The sequence below is a fragment of the Nelusetta ayraudi genome, unplaced genomic scaffold, assembly GCF_046127955.1.
Source record: "Nelusetta ayraudi isolate G7.1 ecotype Tasmania unplaced genomic scaffold, CSIRO-AGI_Nayr_v1 ptg000256l, whole genome shotgun sequence".
NCBI classification, from domain to species: Eukaryota; Metazoa; Chordata; class Actinopteri; order Tetraodontiformes; family Monacanthidae; genus Nelusetta; species Nelusetta ayraudi.
In genome coordinates, this window is record NW_027466305.1 from 77,501 (window position 1) to 102,286 (window position 24,786).

At 53.9% G+C, this 24,786-nt stretch overlaps 3 protein-coding genes and 1 non-coding gene across 4 annotated transcripts in view; 1 reads left to right on the forward strand and 3 right to left on the reverse strand.

Annotated features, from left to right (window-relative positions):
* The window catches only part of setd1a (SET domain containing 1A, histone lysine methyltransferase), a 14,214-nt gene extending 4,988 nt beyond the window's left edge, over nt 1-9,226 (reverse strand). The window contains exons 1-16 of the mRNA XM_076017004.1: nt 8,971-9,226; nt 8,361-8,505; nt 8,180-8,278; nt 7,828-8,098; nt 6,755-6,885; nt 6,441-6,670; nt 4,296-6,093; nt 2,829-3,881; nt 2,577-2,744; nt 2,064-2,108; nt 1,960-1,980; nt 1,749-1,883; nt 1,589-1,622; nt 1,305-1,488; nt 1,048-1,091; nt 1-765 (exon numbers count right to left, since the gene is read on the reverse strand). The exon at nt 1-765 is cut by the window's left edge and continues 539 nt beyond it. Coding sequence (XP_075873119.1) covers nt 1-765; nt 1,048-1,091; nt 1,305-1,488; nt 1,589-1,622; nt 1,749-1,883; nt 1,960-1,980; nt 2,064-2,108; nt 2,577-2,744; nt 2,829-3,881; nt 4,296-6,093; nt 6,441-6,670; nt 6,755-6,885; nt 7,828-8,098; nt 8,180-8,278; nt 8,361-8,505; nt 8,971-8,984 — 5,137 coding nt within the window. The 5' untranslated portion in view covers nt 8,985-9,226. The remainder of the gene's footprint in view (nt 766-1,047; nt 1,092-1,304; nt 1,489-1,588; nt 1,623-1,748; nt 1,884-1,959; nt 1,981-2,063; nt 2,109-2,576; nt 2,745-2,828; nt 3,882-4,295; nt 6,094-6,440; nt 6,671-6,754; nt 6,886-7,827; nt 8,099-8,179; nt 8,279-8,360; nt 8,506-8,970) is intronic.
* Nucleotides 9,227-10,588: 1,362 nt separating this feature from the next.
* Nucleotides 10,589-17,685, reverse strand: ccdc47 (coiled-coil domain containing 47). The gene is made up of 13 exons (XM_076017002.1): nt 17,577-17,685; nt 16,252-16,538; nt 15,296-15,397; nt 14,977-15,151; nt 14,081-14,202; nt 13,921-13,986; nt 13,395-13,496; nt 13,184-13,294; nt 12,535-12,620; nt 12,342-12,400; nt 12,095-12,204; nt 11,851-12,018; nt 10,589-11,339 (listed from the first exon to the last, which is right to left on the reverse strand). The coding sequence occupies exons 2-13, from the start codon at nt 16,528-16,530 to the stop codon at nt 11,259-11,261; spliced, it is 1,461 nt and encodes a 486-aa protein (XP_075873117.1). The 5' UTR covers nt 16,531-16,538; nt 17,577-17,685; the 3' UTR covers nt 10,589-11,258.
* A 1,013-nt stretch (nt 17,686-18,698) lies between these two features.
* dcaf7 (ddb1 and cul4 associated factor 7) lies at nt 18,699-22,686 on the forward strand. Its single transcript, XM_076017003.1, has 7 exons — nt 18,699-19,134; nt 19,972-20,130; nt 20,280-20,391; nt 20,487-20,605; nt 20,746-20,955; nt 21,068-21,185; nt 21,764-22,686. Exons 1-7 carry the CDS (start codon nt 18,997-18,999, stop codon nt 21,934-21,936), a joined length of 1,029 nt encoding a protein of 342 aa, XP_075873118.1. The 5' UTR covers nt 18,699-18,996; the 3' UTR covers nt 21,937-22,686.
* A 670-nt stretch (nt 22,687-23,356) lies between these two features.
* trnac-gca (transfer RNA cysteine (anticodon GCA)) lies at nt 23,357-23,428 on the reverse strand. Its single transcript has one exon. It is a non-coding gene; the product is annotated as a tRNA-Cys (tRNA).
* Nucleotides 23,429-24,786: the final 1,358 nt, after the last annotated feature.

Below are 24,786 nucleotides of genomic sequence, written 5' to 3' on the forward strand. Positions count from 1 at the left end.
CGCCGTCCGCCTCCATCTTGGACGCCACGTCGGCCAACACCGACAGGTCGGCGGCGGCGGTGGGGGCGGCGGCCAGCTGCAGCAGGCTGGACACGCCCAGCTGCTCGCGCAGCCGCAGCCGCTGCTCGCTCTCCTCCCGCTGCTGCTCCTCCTCCGCCTCCTCCTTCAGGCTGGCGCCGCGGGGGGGGCGCCCTCTAGCCCGCTTGCCGGTGGCGGTGGGCGGGGGCGGAGCCTCTTCGAAGGCCATCCTGCACATGGAGGCGTGGTCCAGCGGCAGGTTCTGCACCGTGCGACACACCATGACGGGCGGCGCCGAGGCTCTGGGCGAGGAGGGGGGGGCCTCCTTGGCAGCGGCGCCCCGTCGTCCCGGGGCCTTGGTGGGCGTGGCCTGCGGGGAGGCGGGCGGCGCCCTGCGGGAGTCGTCGGCGTTGTCCGCCTGTCGACCGGCAGGGGGCACGATGAGCGCGTTGCCTTCGCCCGGTTTGGAGGCGAAGGGGAGGAGCTGGATGCCCCCCTGCGTGGGCGGGCGCGCTGAGGGGGGCGTGGCCGCTGCCACGGAATCGGGCGGCGCCGGACAGGGAGGCGGTGGCTGCGGTGCCGCGGCGGCCTTGCCCTCGCCGTCGGCCGTCAGGAAGGACACCGTCTTCCTGCGCTTCTTGAGGGGCGGGACCAGCACCACGGGGGAGGAGGGGCGGGGCAGAGGTGGCGACGGCGGCCGCTTGCCGGCGGCGGCGGGACCGTCGGGCCGGCCCTCCCTCGCTTCGCCTGAGACAGGGAGGGAAAACACACGGTTCTCATGGCTGCTTGAGACACAGAGACAGGAAGTAGAACCAGAACCAGAACCAGGCCCAGAGAACCTTCATATAAAACATATAGAACATGATCAATTCAGGTATTCTTATGCTTTATATATATATTTTATATCTTGCTCATATATTTGTCTGGTATTCACTTCTTATATGTATATATACAACAGCAACAGAACAGCAGCTAGTTAGCTTTAGCAGCCGTGCTAATGTCAAGAGCTGCCTTGGATTTTGGACCAACCTGTCTTGATCGTCGCTGCTGGACCAACCAAAGCTCCCAGGTCCCTGAGAGAGGGAGAGAGGGGGGGAGAGAGAGAGAGGGAGAGAGAGAGAGAGAGAGGGAGAAGGAGAGAGAGAGAGAGGGGGGGAGAGAGAGAGAGGGAGAGAGAGAGAGAGGGAGAGAGAGAGAGAGGGAGAAGGAGAGAGAGAGAGAGAGAAAGGGGCGAGTTAACAGCAGAGAAGATGTGACTGATCAGACAGGAAGTCCCACTGCCGTACCTCCGGGGGGCGCCGTCCGCGGTGGACTCGTCCAGGCTGTCCAGGCCGTCATCGCTGTCGACCCTCTCGCCCTCCTCCACCTCCTCTTCGTCAGAGGACGAGGAGGTGGAGGAGGAGGAGGACGCCGAGGAGGAGGAGCCGTCGGAGGACGAGGAGAGGCTCTCGTCGTCGCTGAAGGCCTCGTCTGGAGGAGAGGGGAAGAAGAAGAAGAAGAAGAGAAAAGACATCTAGCAGGTGTCTCAGAAGATCCAGGTGAGAAGTCAAGAAGCAGCAGTTTGTTTTACCATCAGACTCCTTCTCACTGTCCTCTTCATCCTCCTGGAAACACACACACACACACACACAGAGCAGAGCAGAGTTCAACAACCAGCGGACTCGCAGTGAAACGCTGCCACCTAGTGAGCGAGAGGACTAAGAGCAGGTTGGTTCTGATGGGACGCGCACCTTCTCGGAGGACGAGCCGTCCGACGTCTCCTCGCCCTCGCTGCCCAGCTCCCAGGGTTTCCGCACCCTCGGCTTCTTCTTCCGCCTCTTGTTGTCGCCCCCTGCTGCCCGTCGCTCTGCGTCCGGCCTGCGACCCTCGGCAGCTGCAGGGAGGAGCAGGAGGAGGAGGAGGAGGAGCAGCAAGTCACAAAGTCAGGGTTGCACACACCACTAAACTATCATCATCATCACGGTCATCATCACTTGTAAAAATACACACACACAAACATATATATGTGTGTGTGTGTGTGTGTGTGTGTGTGTGTATATATATATATATGAATCTTCCTCTTCCAGCTCCTGAGGCTCTTTCCTCTTCACCTGCACGCACGCACACACACACACACACACACACACACACACACACACACACACACACACACACACACACACAAACACACACACACACACACACACACAGTGAGATCACAGACACTGGCTGCCTCCTCACTGTATAGGAGAAGCACCGCGTTGAGACTTGAAGCTGGCGTCGACTCTACAGTTCACTCAATGGATCCAACAAGACAACGCTGGCTAAGGTCACACGGGTCACGAACCAGGCCGTATCCCCCATCATGCATTGCACTCACACTGACCCAAAGGCAGAGGAGGCAGAGAGGAGGCGGGCGTTGAAGACGCTCATTATACAAACATGCCAGGACCTTTGTGAATGACCACAATGACATTGGAGAAGAAGAAGTCCCTGTCCAGGAAGCAGGAAGCAGTGTGTGCTTTGGGACACACTGCAAGGCAAACTGCCGATGATGAACCGGCTCAGCGAGTTCGTACCTTGAAGGACGGGAGCCGCATCGCCCCCCGCAGGGCGAAGCCCTCCATGCCGCCGCTCTTGGCCCAGTCCACCAGGGAGGAGTGAGGCTCCCGCGGCCGGCTCACCTTCTCCTCCTTCTTGTCGTCGTCCCTGAGGGCCGAGACCCCCCGGACCATGGTCTGGAAGGGCTGCGGGGGGGAGGGAGGGAGGGGAGGGGAGGTTAGGTGGCGTTTGGAGCCGGCGGCGCTCACCCTGCCACGGCGGAGCCTCACCTTGGCCTTGGTCTCCTTGCGGTCCCACCACTCGTCGAAGGTGGCGAAGGCCACGTTCTCCACCATCTTGCGGTTGAGGTCCCTCTGCATGATGTTCTTCATCTCCTGGATGAGGGCGGCGAGCACCAGCTGCACCGTGGGCTGGTGGGGCTGGTCGGCCAGCACGGGCAGCTCCTCCCCCGGGGCGCCGTAGTCCCCGCCCTCCCCCGCCGGCCCTGCCGGCCCCGCCCCCGAGGCCAGCGGGGCGCTGTAGCCCGGCGGCGGCGGCGGCGGCAGGTAGGAGGGGTAGTGTGACGGCGGTGGCATGTGCGGCGGCCAGCCGGCGTGCGGCGGCGGCACCCCGTGGTGCATCTGGGCAGCGTGGGGGTCGGGGTAGGCGTAGGGCATGGCGTGGGCCGGCATGTAGCGGTGGTCCTGGTCGTAGTGGGCCGCCGGCGCCGCGCCGGCGCCGCCCTCCTGCTCCAGGTAGGCGTGGTGCCCCTGGTGAGGCAGCGGGTGGAGGTGGTAGGAGGCGTAGTCGGCGGTGGTGGCCTCGCCGGGGCCGGCGGCGCCGTTGGGCGCTGCCGCTGCCGGCGCCGCCCCCGCCGGCGTGCGCAGCTGCTGCAGGCGGCTGAGCATGTGCGTCTGCATCTGGAAGGACATGGGGGCGCCGCCGCTGTACTGGCTCATCAGCTCCATGGAGGCGGCGTAGTCGTACATGTGGTGGGGCATCGGCGGCGGGTACTCGGGGTGCAGCTCCATGTGGGGGAGGGGCGGGATCCCGGGCGGCGGCGGCGGAGGCTGCAGGGAGTAGCCGGGGGGAGGCGGGGGAGGCAGGTGGGGGGGGTAGGAGGGCAGCGGCGGGTGGAGGGCGGAGCCAAAGTGCTGTGCGGAGTCCGAGATGGGCGGCGGTGGCGAGGAGGCGGGCTCGGCGGCGGCGGGGGACGAGGAAGGGGAGGAGCCGGAGGGCGCCGAGGGCTGGTGGTGGGCGGCGCCCGTGGTGATGGCGCTCCCCTCCTCCTCCTCCTCCTCCTCGGAGATCTCCATGTCTTCACCGGAGGAGTGGGGCGACGCCTGCGAGGAGAAACGACACAAAGCAGAGCCTGGTGAACACGAAGACACCTCGGCTCTTCAACCAACCACCGCCCTCTGTGTCGGTCAGCTGATCCCCTTCATGACACTGCAGCTTCACGTCTTTTGTATCTTTTCGCAGGTCATCATCAAATCACCACGACGACGATCACGACAAATTGAACTGCAAATAAATACGACTCTCAACACGACTGTGTAGCACTAACCGGTGACGACGACATCACAGACTGAGCGACCCTCTGACTCCACCCATCACCACCCGCTCTGCAGTATTTCTTTAACCATTAATTGTGTTATTTTGTTTTATTTTTATGTTCAAAACAGAGATTTTCCCTTCATTCTATTCCACGCTGGCAGCGGAGCCGTGGACCCGCAGTCGGGGTCACGTGACCTCACCTGAGCCTGGCCGTTGTACGGGGGGGTGCGAGCCCCCGTCTGGCCGTGGGTGTCGGCCGGCCCCGCCTCCTCGGGTTCCTCCTCCCGCAGCGGCGCTCCAGTTTCTGAGGGGGACGAGGCGCGAGGGGGCGGGTCTTCTGGCGGAGGGGCGTGACCGGTGGGCGTGGCCGCGGGCGCCGAGGGCGGGGCGGAGGCGGGGCTCTTCCTCCCCTCCGGCCCCCTCCCTCGTTTCCTCTCGCCCTTCCTCCTCTGCTCCGCCTCCTCCTCCACGTTCTCCTCCTCGCCGCCGCGGCGCGGCTCCGCCCCGGCCGCCTCAGCCACGCCCCCCTGACGCGCCCCCCCGCCCTCTCCTCGCTTGGCCCTCCGCCGCTCCTCGTCCTCGTCCTCGTCCAGAGCCAGGAAGGAGAACTTGTCCTTCTGCTCCTTCAGCAGCATCTCGATACGCGAGTCCAGGCTGCCGCTGTGGTAGGCGAACGGCAGGCTCTCATTGGTGGAGTCGGGCTCCGGGGAGGAGGAGTCACGCTGCTGCTGCTGCTGCTGCTGCTCCTGCTGCTGCTGCTGCTGCTGCGGTGGCAGCGGAGGCGGCGTGGAGCTGGAGGAGGAGGGCAGGTGGTGAGGCAGGGAGGTGGAGGAGGGCGAGGCGGAGGAGGAGGAGGAGGTGATGGAGGGGCGGGGTGGCGGCGAGGAGGGAGGTGGCGTCTTTGGCGGCACCGGCGGCGTGCTGGGGCGGCGCTTGGGCTTGGACCAGGGCGGCTCGTCGCGGGCCGGGCTGTCCTGGCCGAAGTCCAGCGAGCCCAGAGTCTCGGCCACCGCCGCCGCGATGACCGAGGCCGGGGGGAGGGGGGGCGGCGGGGGCGGCGGTGGGGGCGCAGGCCGGCCGCCGTGGTGGTAGTCCTTGTCGGTGCCGCCGCCGGCCGCCGAGGCAGAGGCGGAGGCGGAGGCGGGCAGCCGCTCCGACGAGCCCAGGCGGCTGGAGCCGTCCGGGCCCTGAGGGGGGGGAGGGGCGGGGTCTTTGGAGGAGGAGGAGCAGGAGTAAGAGGAGGGGGGCGGAGACATGCTGTTGGAGGAGGAGCGGTAGGAGTTGGCGCTGTAGCGGGGGTCCGAGCTGTTGGAGTAGTCGCTGTCCCGGTCCCGGTCCCGGTCTCGGTCCCGGTCCCGGTCGTGGCTGCTGCGCCGCCTGCTGCTGCCGCCGTGGTGGTTGTGCGAGTGGTGGTGGTTGCGGTGCCTCTGGTGGGCGTGGTCGCCCGAGCGCGAGCCCAGGCTGTCCCGCCGGTAGCCCCGCTCGTCGCGGCGCTCCGAGTGGTGGTGGGAGTGGTGGGAGTGGTACTTGGAGGAGGAGGAGGAGGAGGAGTTGGAGTCCTGCTGGTGGTAGGATGACCTCCTGGAGCCCAGCGCCGCCCCCCCGCCACCGCCGCCGCCGCCGCCGCTGTAGCGCCCCCCGGAGTCCCTGTCGCGCTCCCACTCCCGCTCCGACGCGGGCTGCGGCGGCGGCTGCTCGTACTGCCCGGCCAGCGGCGGCGGGGGCATGGCCGAGTGGTGGGGGGCGCCGTGGGGGCCGGGCCCCACCATGTTGGGGTAGGGGGGGAAGCAGGGGGGCTCGGTGGGACGGTAGGAGGAGGCGGGCGGGTAGAGGGGCCGACCCCGGTGGTAGACCAGCGGCTCCTGGGCGTCCTCCGAGTAGCGGGACACCTTGTAGCCGCCCACCGTGGAGGAGACCGCCGAGGAGGAGGAGGAGGAGGGCAGCATGTCCTGGGGGGGGTAACCGCTGCCCAGGGAGGGGGGGTTGTAGCCGCCGTGTCTGCAGGGGGGAGGAGCATAGCAGACAAACATCAGCCAATGAGGCGCCTGTGTGAGCACACAAATAATAATAATAATAATAATAATAATAATTATAATGATAATAAAGTAGACTAACAAACAAAACAGGAAGTGACCTCAGCCAAACATTTAATGTGGAAAAGCCAGGGAGTCAAGGTGAGTTTTGAGGGGTGACTTGAAACTGTCCAGAGTCGGGGAGTCACCCCCAATTCACACCAAAAGCATCTGCGGCCATTAAAGTCAGTGTGCAAGTTCACACCGCCACCAGGGGGCGACTGTGTGGCTGGCGGTGCGTGAGGACGGAGACGGAGACGGCGAGGCCACTACCTGCCGCCAGAGTAGGCGGAGTCCTGGGAGAAGGGCGTCCCTGATCTGGAGCTGTACGGGGTCCCGCCGCCCCCCTGGGAGGAGGCCGAGGAGGTGGGCGTGTCCAGGCGCTGCTGGTCACCGAAGCTGGTCTCGGCGGAGCCCGGCGTGACGTTGCCCGACGTGAGGGCCTGGACCCCGGCCGCCAGGACCGCCAGCTCGCTGGAGAGGCGGCGCCGGATCTCCGACGACTGCGGACGAGAGAAACCGGCAGCGTCAGCAAAAACCGTCCCGCGGTGCGTTCAGAGAGCGCGACCACGACCACGACTCAATACCGTGTCCGGCTGCGTCTGCGCCGCCGTCTGGGTCTGGAGCCGCTCGGCCAGGGCCTTGCCCCCCAGCGGGACCGTCTGGGGGGTGTAGGAGCCGCTGACGATCAGGTCGTAGTACTTCTGCCTCTGCTGACCTGCACGCAACAACAGCACGCGGTCACGGACGTCACACTTTGACCTCGACGCTCAAGTCCATGAATTAGAACGAGATGAGAACAAGACAGACATAAAACTATCTAACTAACTAACTAACTAAGCATTGTGTAATAAAAACGTAATAATACAATATAGAAACCGTCCCAGTCAGCTGCCTTACATGTGCTCACTCCCACTGTGACAAACATCTGGCAAACACCAAGGCGCAGGTTCACAGTGCAGAACACATGTTTGTCCATGCACCTACACAGGACTGTATAGGGCACTATAGAACAGGCTAACAGGGTATAGAACCCTGTGCTGTACAGCAGCGGTCCCCAACCTCCTGAGCACCACGGACCGGCATGGACGCGCGATCGTTGGCGATCCACACTCATGTTGCTCGCTAGCTCGCTAGCTTGCGGGTTTAATCTCGCAGCAACGCATCAGGTGACCGAGACGAGCGCCTTGACATGCGTCAAGAGTCGAGCGTGAGATGGACGTAACGGAGAGAATCCGGTCATTTTTCAAAATAAAATTGTTCACTCAGATAATGAATGAAACGGGATTCATTTAACAGAAGTCAATTATTCTTTCTGCCCGGCCCGGTACCAAATGACCCATGGACCGGCACAGGTCCGCGGCCCGGTGGTTGGGGACCACTGCTGTCGAGGGCTCTCTGCATGCATGGTACAATTTCTCAAAATATTTTTAAATATATATATATATATATATTTATTTTTTATTATTATTTTAACAATCATCTTTAATGGATTCATTGCAGCCCTACATCAAACATTTTCACCACAGACCTGCTCCATCCACTCTTCAATAACTACATGCCTAAACTTGCAATGCCAGGTTTGAAACCAGCAGCAGCAGCAGCAGCAGCAGCAGCAGCAGCAGCAGCAGCAGCAGCAGCAGCAGCAGTCTGTCCTCACCTTTAATGTCCAGCTGGGCGTGGATGATGTTGCCCATGACCGACGTGTTGTGCAGCTGCTTCACCGTGTCCTTGGCTCCCCTGGTGCTGGTGAACAGGACCCGGGCCAGGCCCAGGTGCTTCCTGGTCTTTGGGTGGAACAGGATCTCCATCTCCTCCACCTCGCCAAACTTGGCGCACATCTCCGCCAGGAAGGGCTCCTTGATGTTGTCGTTGAGACGGGCGAACGTCACCTCCTTGAGGGGAATGGGACCCACGTAGAACTCGTCGAGCTGGGCGGGAGAAAAGCAAGAGTCAAGACAATCCACTCGGTTCTTTCGACCCAAAGGTCAAGTCTGGCCTCTCCTTCTGACCTTGAACTTTGGCACTGGCAGGGACAGCTCGGTGTAGCGGGACCATAACCTCCGTGGTCGAGGGTCCCGCAGCTCACCCACCGGAGGAAACCCAGAGTCCTGCAGCATTGTGACAGACAGTTGGCGCGTTACTGTGTTGTCGAACCCGTCCTCGCGTGCTGCAAGCGGGAAGTTAACCCACCGGTACGCTGAAGTGAACGCCGTCATATCTGTAGATCTTCTGAGCGACGCGGCGGATGATCGGGTCCTGGACCAGTTTGTAGCTCTTCCACTGCAAGCTGACAGCCTTCTGCGAGTCCGCCCCGCCGTCCGGATCCATCCTACTGCTGTCAATCAGAGCAGAGCCACGGGGGACAGGGACAATCCATTAGAACCCGTCCGGAACCGCCAAAGAAAAGTGGCATGTTTCTGATTGTTTTAGATTAACGTCATTGTTTCTCGCAAAAGCAAAACTATAATGTCGTTAAAAACGTAGTTCAACAACAAAATTGAACCTTTTGCATCCTCACAAATGTATGACAACGACATAAACCAAAACTCAACCAGCATCACAAGTTTGAATTTTTGAAATTAGACAAAAAAGAAGTGAGAACCGAGACCCCAGTGGGTCCGCTCAGTCCTGTACTGTCACAGAAACAGAACGAGTTGAAGCTACAAAAAAACACACAACCGGGACCCTGCGTTAGGTTGATATTTACTGACATATCACGCTTAAATCAAAACATAAAACAACACACTTAACACCTGATATCAGCAAAACTATGACAAGATGAAATTAAACTTAAAAAGACCTGAAAGGTTCCATCAGAACCCGTCCGGAACCACCAAAGCAAAGCAGCCGCAGCTAATAATAATAACGAACCAAACTCAGCTAACCGCTAACTCTTATAGCACCATATGCTGAAACATCGGAAGCTGCGTCACATGAGTGAACCCCGCGGTAACCTTCCCAGCCCCTCCGTCACACACCGAACTTAATAAACGAGGCTCGGCAGTGAAAATAAAAGCAAAGCGACGAGAGACGGGACGTTTTTCAGCTTCGTCTCCGGTGACGCGTGTTGTCAAAACAATGAGCGCCGTTACGTCACTGGCCGCCGAGCTGGGCTAGCAGCATGCTACCAAGCAGAGGCGACAAAAATGCAAGGAAACGGTGTTTATTATCGGCAAACAGATGCTCTTTGCGCCGACTAGATTTCGAATCGGGTAATTAAAAGCAGCCTCGAACGAGCAAAAGTAGCGCTCAACTGCTCACGGCTGCTTTCCGTGGCTTTTTTTGAAGCTAGAGCAGGTTAGCCGTGGCTAATGCTAATGCTAACTAGCCAGTCCATCAAACTAGGAGTCAAATTGTGACTTCCTTCCACGCTGCGCCCAAACAAACATCATTTTATCAGTCTCTACAACGTTCAAAGCTCCACATGATCATCCGCTGAGTCACCGGGGCGCTCTAATTGACGAGCCCACCTCTCCGGGACTCTAATGCCCGCTCATCGGAGAGTGGCGACCCGCCGCCGGAGCAGAGCCGCTCCAGTCGGGCCCGCCGAGCGGACGAGAAAAACACAGGAGCCTCCAGCGGGCGAGTTAGGCGCCTCCGGGACGCGACTTACGTCAAAGTGGCCGCTTATAACGATGTCGCGATCATTCCGGACCGTTTGTGGACAAAGTGAGAAGCCTGTGCCGCCGGCGGAGCCTCTGTTTTCGCTCTGTAAAGCCTATATTGTGGAGAAAGCCGCCATGGCGCGACCGACCTGAAAACCTCGCCTGTTCTCCATCCGTGAGCGAATGCAGGCTGGACTTTCTCATCGGCACTTTCGCCAAAGTCGCCGCGGAAAAACAATGTAATAAGCGGCCGCTTAAATACCGTTTACCGTACTTGTCATTGATGTTCGTGAACCGCTTAAAATTATTAGCAATGGGTATTTTATTTTTATTTTTTGAAACACCGAACATGGACGGTTTCTGAACAAAATTCTCGAATCTGCTCGCCCGAACGTAAAACCTTAAAATAAACATCGCGCCCTCTACAGCCAAGTAAACGGTAATGTAGGCGAAAAGAATCTGCCGTTCTTAAATGTTGTAAATAAATAAATACATTATCAATTTTATAATAATAATACGAATTGTTATTATTATTATCGGAATTTAAAAAAAAAATCTACCAGGAGATTAATTTGCATTTGTCATGCATTAAATTTAATGTCTACAACCGATTTGTTGCACTCAAAAAAGTCCATAGCATTTTCGTGTTTTGTGACTAAATTTTGAAGTGGAAAATAGAGAATAGATATCTGATAAAATATAAAACGGACGGTATTGTGTTTTGATGAGGCAGTGACTTTGGTGTATAGCCACATGTGGAAAAGCTGGTTTACTGTATCATTAAAAAAAAAAAAACTCCAGTAACACAAGCAGTTTTCCAACAGACTCCAGTGCATTTTATTCTGTCCACTCATTGGAAACAGCCTGAAAGAAACAGTAAATGTGACTGATATAAGTTACTGTGTGTTTGATTGTTTTATATTAATGTCAATGTTTCTAGCAAAGCAAAACCAACCTTTTTTTTTTTTAATAGAAAAAAAACGTAGTTCAACAACAAAAATTTAACATTTTCCATCCTCAAAAATGACAACAAAAAACAAAAACTCAACCAGCATCACAAGTTTGAATTTTTGAAATTGACAAAAAAAAAAGAAAAAAGAAAAGAAGTGAGAATAGTGGCCACAGAGGTTCTGCTCGGTCCTGTACCGTCACTCAGAACACCAGCAGCTACTGTTTGCAGGCAGAGAAACAGAATGCGTTGAAGCTACACAACACACACACACAACCGGGACCCTGCGTGAACATGATATCTACTGACACGTTAAAACAAAAGAAACAACAACACACTGGTCACCTGATATCAGCAACACTGTTTCAAGATGAAATCATGGATGATGCTCATTTTAAACTTAAAAAGACCTGAAGTCTCTCCCCCCCCCCCGCAGGTCAGTCACTCATCAGTGTTGTGATTATTTTGTGTTGCACACAGAGTCGCCGGCGGCGGTTCTTCTTCTGCAGCCGTCTGTCCGTCCGTCCGTCCTCTCTACATGGCCTTCACTTTGATCTGCTTCATCTTCATCTGCTTCTTCTCCATCTTCTTCTGCTCACGTCGCTGAGCCGCTTCCTGCGACGACGCACAGACACACACACACACACACGTGCAATTGGTGCCTATAGTCAGAACGCTTCAGTGCAACGCTGAGTTAGTCACATGCTAATCATATGGCCCAGGGTTCCCCAAACCACCTTTTTGGCCTTTGACTTTCCTCTTATCAAATTTCAACATTCAACGATTGAGGTTGGAATCCTAATGAAAATGTACTTCAAGTTTAAACTGTTTATGGCGGCGGCAAACTTTCACATCCTTAAAAAAAAACGAGACGATTGTGTTGTTCAGTGCGGGGAGGGAAGGCAGTCTGGGCCAGGTGGCGTTTTTCAAACTGATCCCCCCCCCCACCGAGGAACGTTTGGCCGAGAACGGCGGCTTGGTGTGAACGCAAGGCCGAACCGCAGAAACATTTGAGCGTTTTCAGAGAAACCCATCTTCGCGTAAATGGACATAAAATGTTGGGCTGCTGCTTCTTCAAGATCCTCCCTCCCTCCCCCCCAGGCCCGGTGGCGTTAGTGCGCCTCACCTCCAGGCGGCGCTGTCTCTCTGGATCCTCCTCGTTCATGATGCGCTCCTTCTCCGCTCTCTTCTTCTCCTCTCGCCGGGTCTGAGCGGCCTCCTGCCGCTGGGCGTGGGTCTGCTTCAGGAAGTTCTCCTCCACCCGGGCACGGTTCCTGTCCGCCTTCAGCTTGCCCTGCGCACGCACACGCACACACATCAAGGCTGTGACCTGGGACTTGCAGTGAATGGCGGCGCTGGGCGGCGCTGACCTCTCTGTTCAGCCGCAGCTTCTTGACTTTGTCGATGCTGTAGATGATCATGTTCATGAGGGGCAGCAGAGCGTCCATGTCTTTGGGAGAAGTGTTGCCCATCCCAGGCACTGAACACACACACACACACACACACACACACACACACACACACACACACACACACACACACACACACACAAGATCAGCACACAGCAAACACACCTGGCCGGGCCAGCAGGGGGCGTCGTGCAGGACGGATCCTCACCGTTAAATGTAAACAGCAGCGTCTTCTTGGTCTCGGGCAGCTTCAGCGGCTGACCCTCCCTGAAGAGAGGCAGCAGCAGCAGCAGCAGCAGCAGCAGCAGCAGAAGCAGCAGTGGGTCAGTTAGTGTCACAAGATGCAGCAACAGCAGCGAGGAACGACAACGTGATGAGCGGAAACAATCAGAAACACTCACTCTTGCATAATTTTTGGACCAGAAAATTGGTCCGAGAAATGGATGGACTCGATCTTGTCAGCGTGGTTGGTGATAAAGTGCACCATCTGAGGACACACACAAGACGCACACCAGTGAGGACAGGCAGGCACGCACACACGCACACAACACACCTGTGACCTGAACCCTAAATATAAATCTCCTGGCAGAAGATTCCTGCTTCTAAGGTGGATGGATCAGAAGAACTGGACTAACAACATAGCAGCGCAGCCATTTCCCCCCCAGTGGCCACTCCAGGTACTGCAGCCCAAAGCATTTTTTTTTTTTCCCCCCATCAGACCGCAACACAAAAAGAAGCACAGACGACGAAAGAGCCCGACAGGATGACCTTTGACCTGAAAGCTTTCAATCGCAGAATTTTAAGTCCTAGACTTTCAATGTTTCAAAAAAAAAAAAGCTTATAATGGTCAGAGAATTCCCTGCAGATAGTTAAATATTCCCAGACGTTCTGATTGGCCGATGTGTCCCGGTGCAAATGATGGGAAGTCTCTCTCTCTCTCTCACACACACACACACACACACACACACACACACACACACACACACACACACACACACACACACACACACACACACACACACACACACACACACACACACACACAGTTACCTTGCTGTCCATCACTCCGTCCGTCACCTCGCCCATCTCGCTCAGGATGGCCAGCGACTCCGGCAGCCCGTACTTGGCGCCGGACTTGGGCTTGTCCCCGCAGAACTCGCTCTGGGGAAGGAGAGAGAGGGAAACATCCTGCCCAGTCAGAGGAGGGGTACCGGACAGACACGCGGCCACGGGTGCGACGGGTGCGGCGGCACCGACTGACCAGGTCCTGCATCTCCTTCTGCAGCCGCGCCATGGCCTTCCTGGTGCCCACCGCAAACACAAAGGTGTCCATGTCCTCGTCATTCAGGGTCACTTTGACTTGCTGCAGACAGACAGACAGACAGACAGACAGGCAGGCAGACAGACAGACAGACAAACAGTTAGTTCACTTGGATGTGCAGAAAAATAATTGTGTGTTTGTGTGTGTTTCTACTCTGGAAACACCTCCACTTCTTTTGATAGCAGCGTTGAATTAAGATTTTTTTTTCCCATGCTGAAACAATCTGGACTAAGTGCTGCTTTATGATGGGTTTTCTTTTGAACTGGTTTGAACCAGACTGCACTGGTTTGGAATGCTACCTGCTGGGCGGCATTCCGCGTGACCTCATCCTGAACCACAGCCTCACACAGCGCATCCCAACTGATAGGCATGACAGATTTTGAGCCGTGACAACACTGGCCACATGGGGGCAGTGTGACCTTGACCCCCTTTGCTCTGACTCCAGGTTGACCGGACCTGTACGCACCACTTGGTCCCCGGCGGGCCTCATCATCCTGGCCAGGACGTTGAGCAGGTCCTGCCTCTTCAGGAACTGCCAGGGAACAGAAAGGATGGAGAGTCACATGACCTGCACGCCACACCCCCCGCCACACCCCCCCCCCCCCCCCCCCTGCCAGGTCACCCACCTTGAGCTGGATCAACATGCCCTCGCAGCAGACACGGCCCGAGCACCACAGGTTGTAGATGTGCTCGTTCTCCTGGTTGAGCTTCCCGGTGCTCACAGCCTCCTTACTGGTGCCGTCGTCACCTGGTGAGGAGGCCAGAGTGGGGGAGGAAGGAGTGGGGAGGAGGAGGAGGAGGAAGGGGAGGAGGGAAAGGAGGGGGAGGAGGAGGAAGAGGAGAAGGAAGAGGAGGGAAAGGAGGAGGAAAAGGAGGAGGAGGAAGAGGAGGTAAAGGAAGAGGAGGAGGAAGAGAAGGAAGGAAAGGAGGGGAGGAGGAGGAAAAGGAGGAGGAGGAAGAGGAGGTAAAGGAAGAGGAGGAGGAAGAGAAGGAAGGAAAGGAGGGGAGGAGGAGGAAAAGGAGGAGGAGGAAGAGGAGGTAAAGGAAGAGGAGGAGGAAGAGAAGGAGGGAAAGGAGGAGGGGTTTTTGAACATTTTGCTGCTTTGCCAACTATTTTGAACCATTTTCAAAAAAACAACTTTGCTTCATCAAATTAAAAAATCAATGAACTGGGAATGAGGGGTCAGGGCGTCACTCTGGGCGTCACTCTGGGCGTCACTCTGGGCGTCACTCTGGGTGTCACTCTGGGTGTCACTCTGGGAGTCACCAACAGAGTAAAACAGCAGCAGCTGGATTCTTCTCTGTTATTATGGTGTCATTACAGTGTTATTGGCTGAGCCTCCACTGGTCTGGACCAAAAACTCCCAGTCCGTCCAGTCCCAGACCCAGACCCAGACCCAGACCTAGACCCAGTCCCAGTCCCAGTAAAAACACCTCCGACACGAGACGAGACCAAGGGCCTTAAAAAGTGGTGTGGAGTCCACCAACACTGCAACACTAACTGGACCGGACCGGGACTCACCGACGAGGGCAAAGTTGCTCTCCAGGAGCTCCCGGTGGGAGGTGAACCAGGCCTGGGCCAGCCGGCTGTTCTTGTTCTTGCCGATGATGTAGTTCATGATGTAGGCCAGCAGGCCCGTCACCATCAGGATCTCCATGTAGTAGCTCTCCCAGCTGTTCTGCAGGTGGGCAGGAACCTGTGCGGGCACACGACAGAGGCCGGATGAGGAGCTGGATTAAAGTGCCCTGCAGGGGGCGACTCTGCAATGACTGAGGGTAATTAGAAGTGATGTAGACCACCATCAGCATGTGAGAAGATTGCAGGCCTAATCCTGGATTACCGTGTGGATTATGAGGGGGTCCTTCATGGAGTGGCCCGGCTTCTCCATGTCCCCGATGCCTTCAAACTCCTCCTGGTCGTACTTGTTGAACATGTCTTGATCCTACAGAGAAAAAGGAAGAAGCAGGAAGTGGATCTTCACCTTTTCCCCCACATTGACACGTCAGTGGACGTGACGTACGGGGTCACATGACCAGTTCACTGACCAGTGACAATGGCACCTTATGGCTGTGTCTCAACCCAGGGTCTGCATCCTTGGAAGGAAGCGTCCTCCCTCTGAAGGAAGCATCCTACCAAGGACCCGGCCCAGAAGGACCAACCAAACCCCGCCTCCCCGGTAACCACAGGGGACGGTCCTAGCCTTCAACGTATTTCCTGGTTGCGTCACCGCCGTTCCCTCCTGCTGGCCAACCCCGGAAGTGACGTTTTCATAGCATCAAGCTAACCATTGGTTCGCCAGCTAAGGATGGCGTTGGATGTTCAAATCAGTAAAAACCCTGCGTTAAAAACTGAATATTTGATGTGAAATTTCAATGGTTAAATTTACAGCAGCACGCAAAGCATCCTGGGATACAGAAGGAGGTGAAGGACAGTAGCGGTGTAGCCTTGGCTAACAGTAGGGTGCATTTGGAGCGTCCTTCTGACTATTGGGAATTGGCTTCAAGCCTTCACGCAGTGCTATGACGCAACTGGCCTTCAAATGCAGCCTTGGAAGGATGCAGAGCCTGAATTGAGACACAGCCTATGATTGGACGGAGGAGGAGACTGAATATTTTTTTTGCAAGTCATCAAAGACAAAAATATAACAACCATTTTATGAGAGTTACGGCTGATGCACCATCAATGGAAACGCCTGCACATCGCAGCAGCACCTGGTTGAAGTCTTTAGAAATATCGCTTTTAATTTTTGCGAAACACCGTCATGGCAACGCAGCTCCACACTCTGAGTTATCGCACCTGTGTCTCAGCGTCATCGAAGCCGTCCCCTCCGTCCTCCAGCTCCACCGTGGCTTCGTCTTCGTCTTCGTCCTCGTCCACCGGCGCCGAGACCCGGGCCGGTGGCGCCGTCTCCGGCTCCGCCGCCTGGTCCTCGCTCATGTCCTCGAACTCGGCAAAGTCGTTGTCGTCAAAGTCCGCCAGGTCCTCGCCGTCGTCAAAGTCGTCGTTGTAGCGCCCCCTGGTGGCCGGGAGGGCCAGGAGGAGGAGCAGGGCTGGCAGCAGCAGGACACAGCGCATGGCGGGACCTGTAGGCGGCATCAGAGAAACAATACACAAGTCCAGGAATAGTTAACACAATGTTTGAGGAACAAATGTTCAATTATTGAACGCAGAAAACAAAAACAATGAATAAAAGTGTACAACTCTTCCCCCGTTCTGTGACAGAGAGCATTCTGGACTTTTTAAACTGGACTCAATGGCAAATAATGCACAAATGCTTTATAAAGCCTGGCTTTGCACATCTGCCCCTGGTTTGTTGTACATAGATCGATTGGATTTTTAAAAAATATTTTATTGTATATCTTGTAACTACTGTACAGTTTAACCACTTTGAACTGTAAACTGTAACTACTGTATAGTTTATTTTTATTCTTCTATTTTCACTTTTTGTATTGTTTTTTTTTTTTTGACTGCTGCAACAGTGTAGTTTGCCAAATTTGGATCAATAAAGTTCAATCTAATCTAATATAAAATTGATGGTTTACAGACTACATCCGGGACTACAGTGTAAAGACCTCAGGCTGGGTCCTTCGCGAAACACTTTCCTTTCCACACATGACATCTCATCCGTGACAACTCCACAACAACTTTGCCATTAATCACATTAAACACGAGTGTATATTGAATGCGGTTGAACACCATCATCTAATAAACACTAATCTGGGGCTTTAAGAAACTGCACCGTATGGACCCAGTACAGATGGAACAACACGGCCAGTAACGCAACGCAACGCAACGCCACACAACACAGCGTCCTCGGCCAGCACCGTCGGCTAGCAGGCTCAAACAACACCTTCACACACTTCCTGCTGTTGTGTCGTTACACTGTGTAACAACACCGTCGTCGCGTGCTGGCCGTTTTATTTTAGCACGGTTGAAGCCCCAACCCCCAACACGGCTCGCTCGGGGGGTGAGAGCTCCTGCTGTTAGCAGCATTAGCCTCTCACTAACGAGGCTTCGAGCGATTAGCTGGAGCTTTGACAGGAAGAGAGACACGAGTACGAGGCGGAACGCGGGTGTCAGTAAACAAGAGCGGCAAAAAGAAGACAAAAGAAGAATTTTACTCAGAGTTTTTCTGCGACAGTGACAATTAAAACAGCCCGGTCTGGTCTCACGTCGTCCCAACTGTCCTTGCGCTGCTGTGCTGAGTCGGCTGAGGGGGAACACGAACTGCTGGAAAGGGAAACCAAATCCTTTCAAAATAAAGTTTTGGGCTTTTTTTTTTTTTTTTTTTCCTTCTTCTTCCTCTTCTTCTTTTCTTCCCCCTTTTCTGCGTTTTCAGAATGTATGGTGTTTGGTCACGCCACCGAAGAAAGAAATTCTGGTGGTGGACGACAGTATAGTCTTTTAAATTAAATAATAAGCAAGGCCATTTTAAATCGGAATTATATGCCTCCATTTTATGCAGCGATTTACTTCGGAAAATACTCATTGGTAAAAGTTATTAATTTGGAATTAGAAACGATTACAATGCGACTATGCATGTTATATTTTCCACAAAATTAGTATAAAAAAAAGTTTAAAGTTTTCAAAAAAGAACTATTAATAGTTTTTGTCCCACGTGCGGTTGTGGTTTGTGTTCTCGACTGGAGTGCTGCAGAGCCCTCCTGCGGCCCAAATACGGTATTACAAGGATAGGACAAGATCGACAAAATCACATAAACATATACTTCCGGTAGGAACGTAAAACAAACACAAATCTCCATCGAAAAAGAAAAAATCCAAACTTTCGGAATGAAGAAAAACATACAAACATAAACATTTGAATAGATTGAACTCAGAAAAACCTTTTTCGCAGAAGCAATCAACCAAAAAAAGGCAAATTCACCTGAGTAAAAAAAAACAACAACGTTTGTTTGTTTTTTAATTATTTTCTGATTTTATTTTATGAAACATTTCTCTTAAACCACCACGGACTATTAGGGGAACTAACAATTAAATATATATTTTCCAGTAATCTTAGCCCGCAACTTCAATCTTCTGCTCTTATTAGCCAAGACTTATTACTACTACTATATTATCGTAATATAACGTTATGCCGTTATATTACGACTCTGTGTTCGTAGTTTTTTTTTTCTGTTAATGTGGCACGCGAACGCGAAACAAGCGGCAAAAAAGGGGGAGCGACAGATAGGGATGGACTATTTTCTCTTAATTTGAAATACTCGCGACGACGGACGTCTTCCTCACATTCGCTCACACTTGGCAGACCCCCCCTTTCACGCCGTGGAACGAGCTATGCGACTCTTTGTTTAAGTCAAAGTGCGGAAATCCTGCTTCCAGGCGGCTTTGCTCCAAATAAATGGTGACTTGTCGCCGCCGCGGCAGAACAAACTCCCTCCGTGGTGCGTGGTCTGCTGGCGGCTCGCAGCTCGCGGCTCCAAGCGGGACTTCTTCCCGAGTTAGCTCGCCTGGCTAGCGCTGTTAGCCGCTGAGGGACAACAACAGCTAGCCAGTTAGCCACCTAGCCAGCCCCGGGCAAGGATGTCGCTCCACGGCAAGAGGAAAGAAATCTACAAGTACGAGGCGCCATGGACCGTGTACGCCATGAACTGGAGCGTTCGGCCGGACAAGCGCTTCCGGTTGGCGCTGGGCAGCTTCGTGGAGGAGTACAACAACAAGGTGGGCTGCACTGCGTTTGCGGGCTCCGGTGTTGTGTCCCCATTGGTTTCCCATTTAACTGGTTTCCTTGCCGAACAGCTGTAGATGTGCTTCGGCGCTGTCAGCGGATTCGACACAAATTCACAAACATGCACAACATATATAAACATATTTGATTAGGATTTTCTTTAGTTATTTCTTTTTATGTCAGTAGTACGTTGCGCTCATTTCTTCAAGCAGCATATTCGCCATGGTCGATGTGGGCTCCGACTTTTAAAAAAAAAAAATCAAAGAAAAAAAAAATCGCCATGAATATTTTGCGCTTGTTTGTGTCGAATCTGATGACGGTGGCGCAACATTTCTGCAGCTGTTCGGCAAGGAAACCAGTAGGGACACAACACCGGCCATTCATCGCCTAAGATGGTAACGTTAGCCGAGCGTTGATAAGGCTACTTAGCTGGCTAGCTCGCTAACTGCGGCGGCGGTCCTCACCGCGAGTCGATGTTGTCTCTCTGCACACAAAAACTGTCGCTGTTTATTTGAGGCTAAATGCTAACTAGCCGTCGATGTAAACACGATAGATGGATAGATAGATAGATAGATAGATATTTCCTTTATTATTCCCTCAATGGGCAAATTCACAGTGTTGTCAGCAGCGGTAGACACATACTCATACATACAGTACACACAGTGGACACAAACCTGAGTAAAATATAAATAAAAAAAATATAATCAATATAAAGCAGTACAGTTATTGTACATGTAGGATATTCCACTTGTTGTTGTTGGCCTACCGGTGGCAGACCTGATTCTATGGTGTTTATAGTAACAGGTTGCTGCCGGTGTTGTCGGTTGCAGGTCCAGCTGGTGGGACTGGAGGAGGAGAGCTCCGAGTTCGTGTGCAGGAACACCTTCGACCACCCCTACCCGACCACCAAGATCATGTGGATCCCTGACACCAAGGGGGTCTACCCGGACCTGCTGGCCACCAGCGGGGACTACCTTCGGATCTGGAGGGTAACCACGAACGATATGAGCCAAGTGGTTGAATCAGTAGAAATGTGTCTCTGGTGTAGTTTGCCCGCCCCTGGTTCCGGACCTGATTGTCTGGACCCAAAATAATATTTTGTCTCACCCTCTGACTCACCCTCTGTCTCCCCTGGCAGGTCAGCGACACAGAGACGCGTCTGGAATGTCTGCTGAACAACAACAAGAACTCGGACTTCTGCGCCCCGCTCACCTCCTTTGACTGGAACGAGGTGGACCCCAACCTCCTGGGTGAGGCAGGGAGAGGTCGGGTGCGGCGGCCGCCGTCTGCGCCTCCCGCTCGCTCAGTCAGTCTGACGCCTCCGTCTTTGTCTCTGTGTCTTCAGGCACGTCCAGCATTGACACCACCTGCACCATCTGGGGCCTGGAGACGGGTCAGGTGCTGGGCCGGGTCAACCTGGTGTCAGGACACGTCAAGACGCAGCTCATCGCCCACGATAAAGAGGTGCGTGCGTGTCCTTGTCTCTGTGTGTGTGTGTGTGTGTGTGTGTGTGTGTGTGTGTGTGTGTGTGTGTGTGTGTGTGTGTGTGTGTGTGTGTGTGTGTGTGTGGCGTTGGACTCACCGCCGCCTCGCCCGCCCTGCAGGTGTACGACATCGCCTTCAGCCGCGCCGGAGGTGGGCGGGACATGTTTGCCTCGGTGGGCGCCGACGGCTCGGTGCGCATGTTCGACCTGCGGCACCTGGAGCACAGCACCATCATCTACGAGGACCCGCAGCACCACCCGCTGCTGCGCCTCTGCTGGAACAAGCAGGACCCCAACTACCTGGCAACCATGGCCATGGACGGCATGGAGGTGTGGCCCCGCCCCCAACCACCACCACCACCACACACCAGCTGGTGCTTTGAGTTTGATCCCTCCCCCTCGGCTAACCCCTGTCTGTCTGTCTGTCTGTCTGCGCCATCAGGTTGTCATCCTGGACGTGCGCGTGCCGTGCACGCCGGTGGCGAGGCTCAACAACCACCGCGCCTGCGTCAACGGCATCGCCTGGGCGCCGCACTCCTCCTGTCACATCTGCACCGCAGGTAAACACTGCGGCACGCTGCGGCGCTAACCACGCGTTAGCATTCGCCGCTGGTCCACGAAGAGAATCAGACTGGAGTGACGGTAAAAAGCAGTTTGGCAGTTTGTTTCATCCTGGAGTGCGGTGGAGCAGTCCCAGACCGCTCCACTTAGCCCTCTGTTTACAACCTCCTGCTACAATCCACTGACAGCAACTTTGTCGGACCCTCTGCGTCAGGGGAGTCAAAGTCAAACACACAGTGGGGCCAACATGCACATCTGGAACAACATTCATATTGATTGAGAGAATCTTCCTCCAGGCACCACAGTGGAGCTTTTCAACCTGAATATGGAACAGGCAAAATTTCAAATGAAGGAAAACCGTCAATATAAATAAAAGCTCGTCTCACTCTTACTCTCAGGGCATCCTGGGAGTTGTAGTGTTAGCGGTTACATGGGCTGCGTAATGGCAGCGGACCAGCAGCTCCAGTAGTGATTGTGTATTGGTCTCGCGGGCCGAATGCAGCGACACCGCGGCGTAAACATGGGACAGGAACAGGAAGTGACTCCAAGTCTTTCTCCCCCGCCTTGTTCCCGCCAGCCGACGACCACCAGGCGCTGATCTGGGACATCCAGCAGATGCCGCGGGCCATCGAGGACCCCATCCTGGCCTACACGGCCGAGGGCGAGATCAACAACGTGCAGTGGGCGTCCACGCAGCCCGACTGGATCGCCATCTGCTACAACAACTGCCTGGAGATCCTGCGCGTGTGAAGCCGCCCGCTGGCTCCGCCTCCTCCTCCTCCTCGGCTGCTCGTCCTCCTCCACGGCAGCCTGGTTTACATCTCCCAGTCTGTCCTCCACCACCACCTCCTCCTCCTCCCTCTCCTCTGTCTTCACTCTGTGAGCTCTTATTTATTTTTCATTCTCGGACGTCAGACTTTTTCTACTCTTTGCTGTGAGTTTGCCAGCGTCATGGTCACAACATCGCACCGTTTCTTCATCCTGTAAATTAACCAGGGAGGTCGGCGGGGTCAAGCTGAGGTCAGGCTGGGGTCAAGCTGTCACTGCAGTGTGTGTTTGTGTGTGTGTGTGTGTGCGTGTGTGTGTGTGTGTGTGTGTGAGAAGCAGCCAACACTCAGAGCCTCCTGGGCCGATGTCCTCTTAGCCTTCTGCCTCTTCTTCTTCTTCTTTTTCCTCCTCCTCCTCCTCTTCTTTGTCTTCTTCTCCTTCTTCTTTGTAGGGTCTTTTTGTTTTGTTTTTTCCTTCATAACGCTGCGTTTTTCTTTATGTTACGATTGAAACAATCGGAGCGTCCTTCCGGTCATCTCCGCTTCCTTTTTGTTGTTTCGGTAATAATGATTAAAGGGTCCTGTCCTTGTAGCATGCCCATTACAAGGCAAAATGTACATACATATAAATATATCAAGTCAAGATGTCCGTAAGCCAAGTGTCCATGTTGTAGCTTTTTTCATAAAGTTTATTATTGAATTTTGCTCTAATAATAAATGGTATTACTCCATGTCCAGGAACCAGCGTCTTACTTCCTTATTTTGAATCTCATTTTTCACCATAAAATACCTGGAGGAAAGTCACATGACCTCAACACAAAACAATAAAAGAATATGAAGATTTCTTGCAAAGAAAACTAAACAGATTTTGATTAATTAGGCAAAAAAACAAAACAAAACAAAGATCAAAGGACTCCCTTGACTCTTTGTAAATATGTAAGATGGTTCAAAATGTCATTTCTCTGTTTCAATGTTCCTGAGTTCCAAAAACATTATGAACTTGAAACTTTTTTTTTTCATTCTACAGCCATAAAATGAAAATATCTCCAGACGGTGAGTAATTATTATTGTAATAAAAGGGCTTTAAATATAATGACAGCGATACTCACAGCATTAGTTCACCATGGTGCTAGCAGGAAGCAAGCTAACCTAGCTAGCAGTGACTTGACTGTGTGGATCAGTTTTACCTGCTAATCCACCGCCAAACTGCTCCAGTTTACGTCCTGGAAACAAACAAGCGGAAGCAAATAGTAAAATAAATAAATAAATAAATAAATAAATAAAAAAGCAACACATTGCAAACGTTGTCATTGGAACAAAGCCCAACGCGTTTTCCCATCCGTTCCACAGCAGCTATGGATGATGATCCATCAACGGAGTGGATCTGACAAAACCATGAAAAGAGGGGGCACCCGGATTTGAACCGGGGACCTCTTGATCTGCAGTCAAATGCTCTACCACTGAGCTATACCCCCTCCGTCCAATCAGCTGTGCTCCTGGGCTTAACATACACTCTGTCGTCACATTCTCAGACGTCATCATTAAGCGGACTGACAGGAAGACACACAAACCCCAATTTGTTCCCGCACAGTGAGATTAATTAAAATTATTACTACCGCTATTCTTTTGCTAAACTATTTACCCGAAGCGCAGTCGTGACGCAGCTTCCGGCTCTCGAAAGCGTGGCTGTGAGCGGCCAGCAGGTGGCAGCCGAGCCACTGACTTCTTTGCTGCTGTGTCGCTGTGTTGAAATGACCGCCAGTCGTAATTTGCTCGCCATACGTCGAGTTTGGCAACGACCTCACAATAAAATAAAATAAAATAACTTTTATTTTGAAGGCGGGAGCGTCGTAAAAAGCCTGAGTTGCATTTTTGAGTGTGGAAGATTTTTTGGGGGGGAAACTCACAAATAATCCCGAAACCAAGTGAAAAGCACTTGAACCAAATTCAAGTGCTGAGTATTTTTAACTTTATTCCAAACGCAGCCACAAATAAATGTTGCTTCCTCCTGCTGGGGGTCTGCTGGAGCCTCTCCCAGCTGGCATAGAGTGGACCAGTGGCCACTTTACTAAGGACACACAACCATTCTCACTCACACACCTACAGACAATCTAGAGTTTCCAATTCACCTCGCATCATGTTTTTGTAGTGTGAGAGGAAGCTGGAGAACCCAGCAGACACTGGAGAACCTGGAGAACCCAGCAAACACTGGAGAATCTGGAGTAGCCAGCTGACACATGGAGAACCTGGAGAACCCAGCAAACACTGGAGAACCTGGAGTAGCCAGCAGACACTGGAGAACCTGGAGTAGCCGGCAGACACATGGAGAACCTGGAGAAGCCAGCAAACACTGGAGAACCTGGAGTAGCCAGCAGACACATGGAGAACCTGGAGTAGCCAGCAGACACTGGAGAACCTGGAGAAGCCAGCAGACACTGGAGAACCTGGAGTAGCCAGCAGACACTGGAGAACCTGGAGTAGCCAGCAGACACTGGAGAACCTGGAGAAGCCAGCAAACACTGGAGAACCTGGAGTAGCCGGCAGACACATGAAGAACCTGGAGAACCCAGCAGACACATGGAGAACCTGGAGAACCCAGCAGACACATGGAGAACCTGGAGACCTCCACACAGAGACCCAGGGTCCAACCCACAACCCTCTCACTGTGAGGTGGCAGCAATGACCGCTCGCCAATGTGTCGCACCAACATCTACATAACCAATATCTAGATAATCCAGGACTGTACCTGAGGAACGGAGCAGGATGGCCGTCTCTCCAAGAATCCAGGAGTAATACAGAAGATTAAAAATGGAGGAAACGAGCAGCAGGTGAG

What these genes read in the sequence shown, in the direction of transcription:
- ccdc47 (XM_076017002.1), bottom strand. Translation starts at nt 16,530, where the DNA reads ATGCGCTGTGTCCTGCTGCTGCCAGCCCTGCTCCTCCTCCTGGCCCTC. An exon ending in TCGATGACGCTGAGACACAG is followed by an intron (nt 15,398 to 16,251) that starts GTGCGATAACTC and finishes TTTTCTCTGTAG; the next exon opens with GATCAAGACATGTTCAACAA. An exon ending in ACGGAGTGATGGACAGCAAG is followed by an intron (nt 12,621 to 13,183) that starts GTAACTGTGTGT and finishes GTGTGTCCTCAG; the next exon opens with ATGGTGCACTTTATCACCAA.
- dcaf7 (XM_076017003.1), top strand. Translation starts at nt 18,997, where the DNA reads ATGTCGCTCCACGGCAAGAGGAAAGAAATCTACAAGTACGAGGCGCCA. An exon ending in TGGAGGAGTACAACAACAAG is followed by an intron (nt 19,135 to 19,971) that starts GTGGGCTGCACT and finishes TGTCGGTTGCAG; the next exon opens with GTCCAGCTGGTGGGACTGGA. An exon ending in TCATCGCCCACGATAAAGAG is followed by an intron (nt 20,606 to 20,745) that starts GTGCGTGCGTGT and finishes CCCGCCCTGCAG; the next exon opens with GTGTACGACATCGCCTTCAG.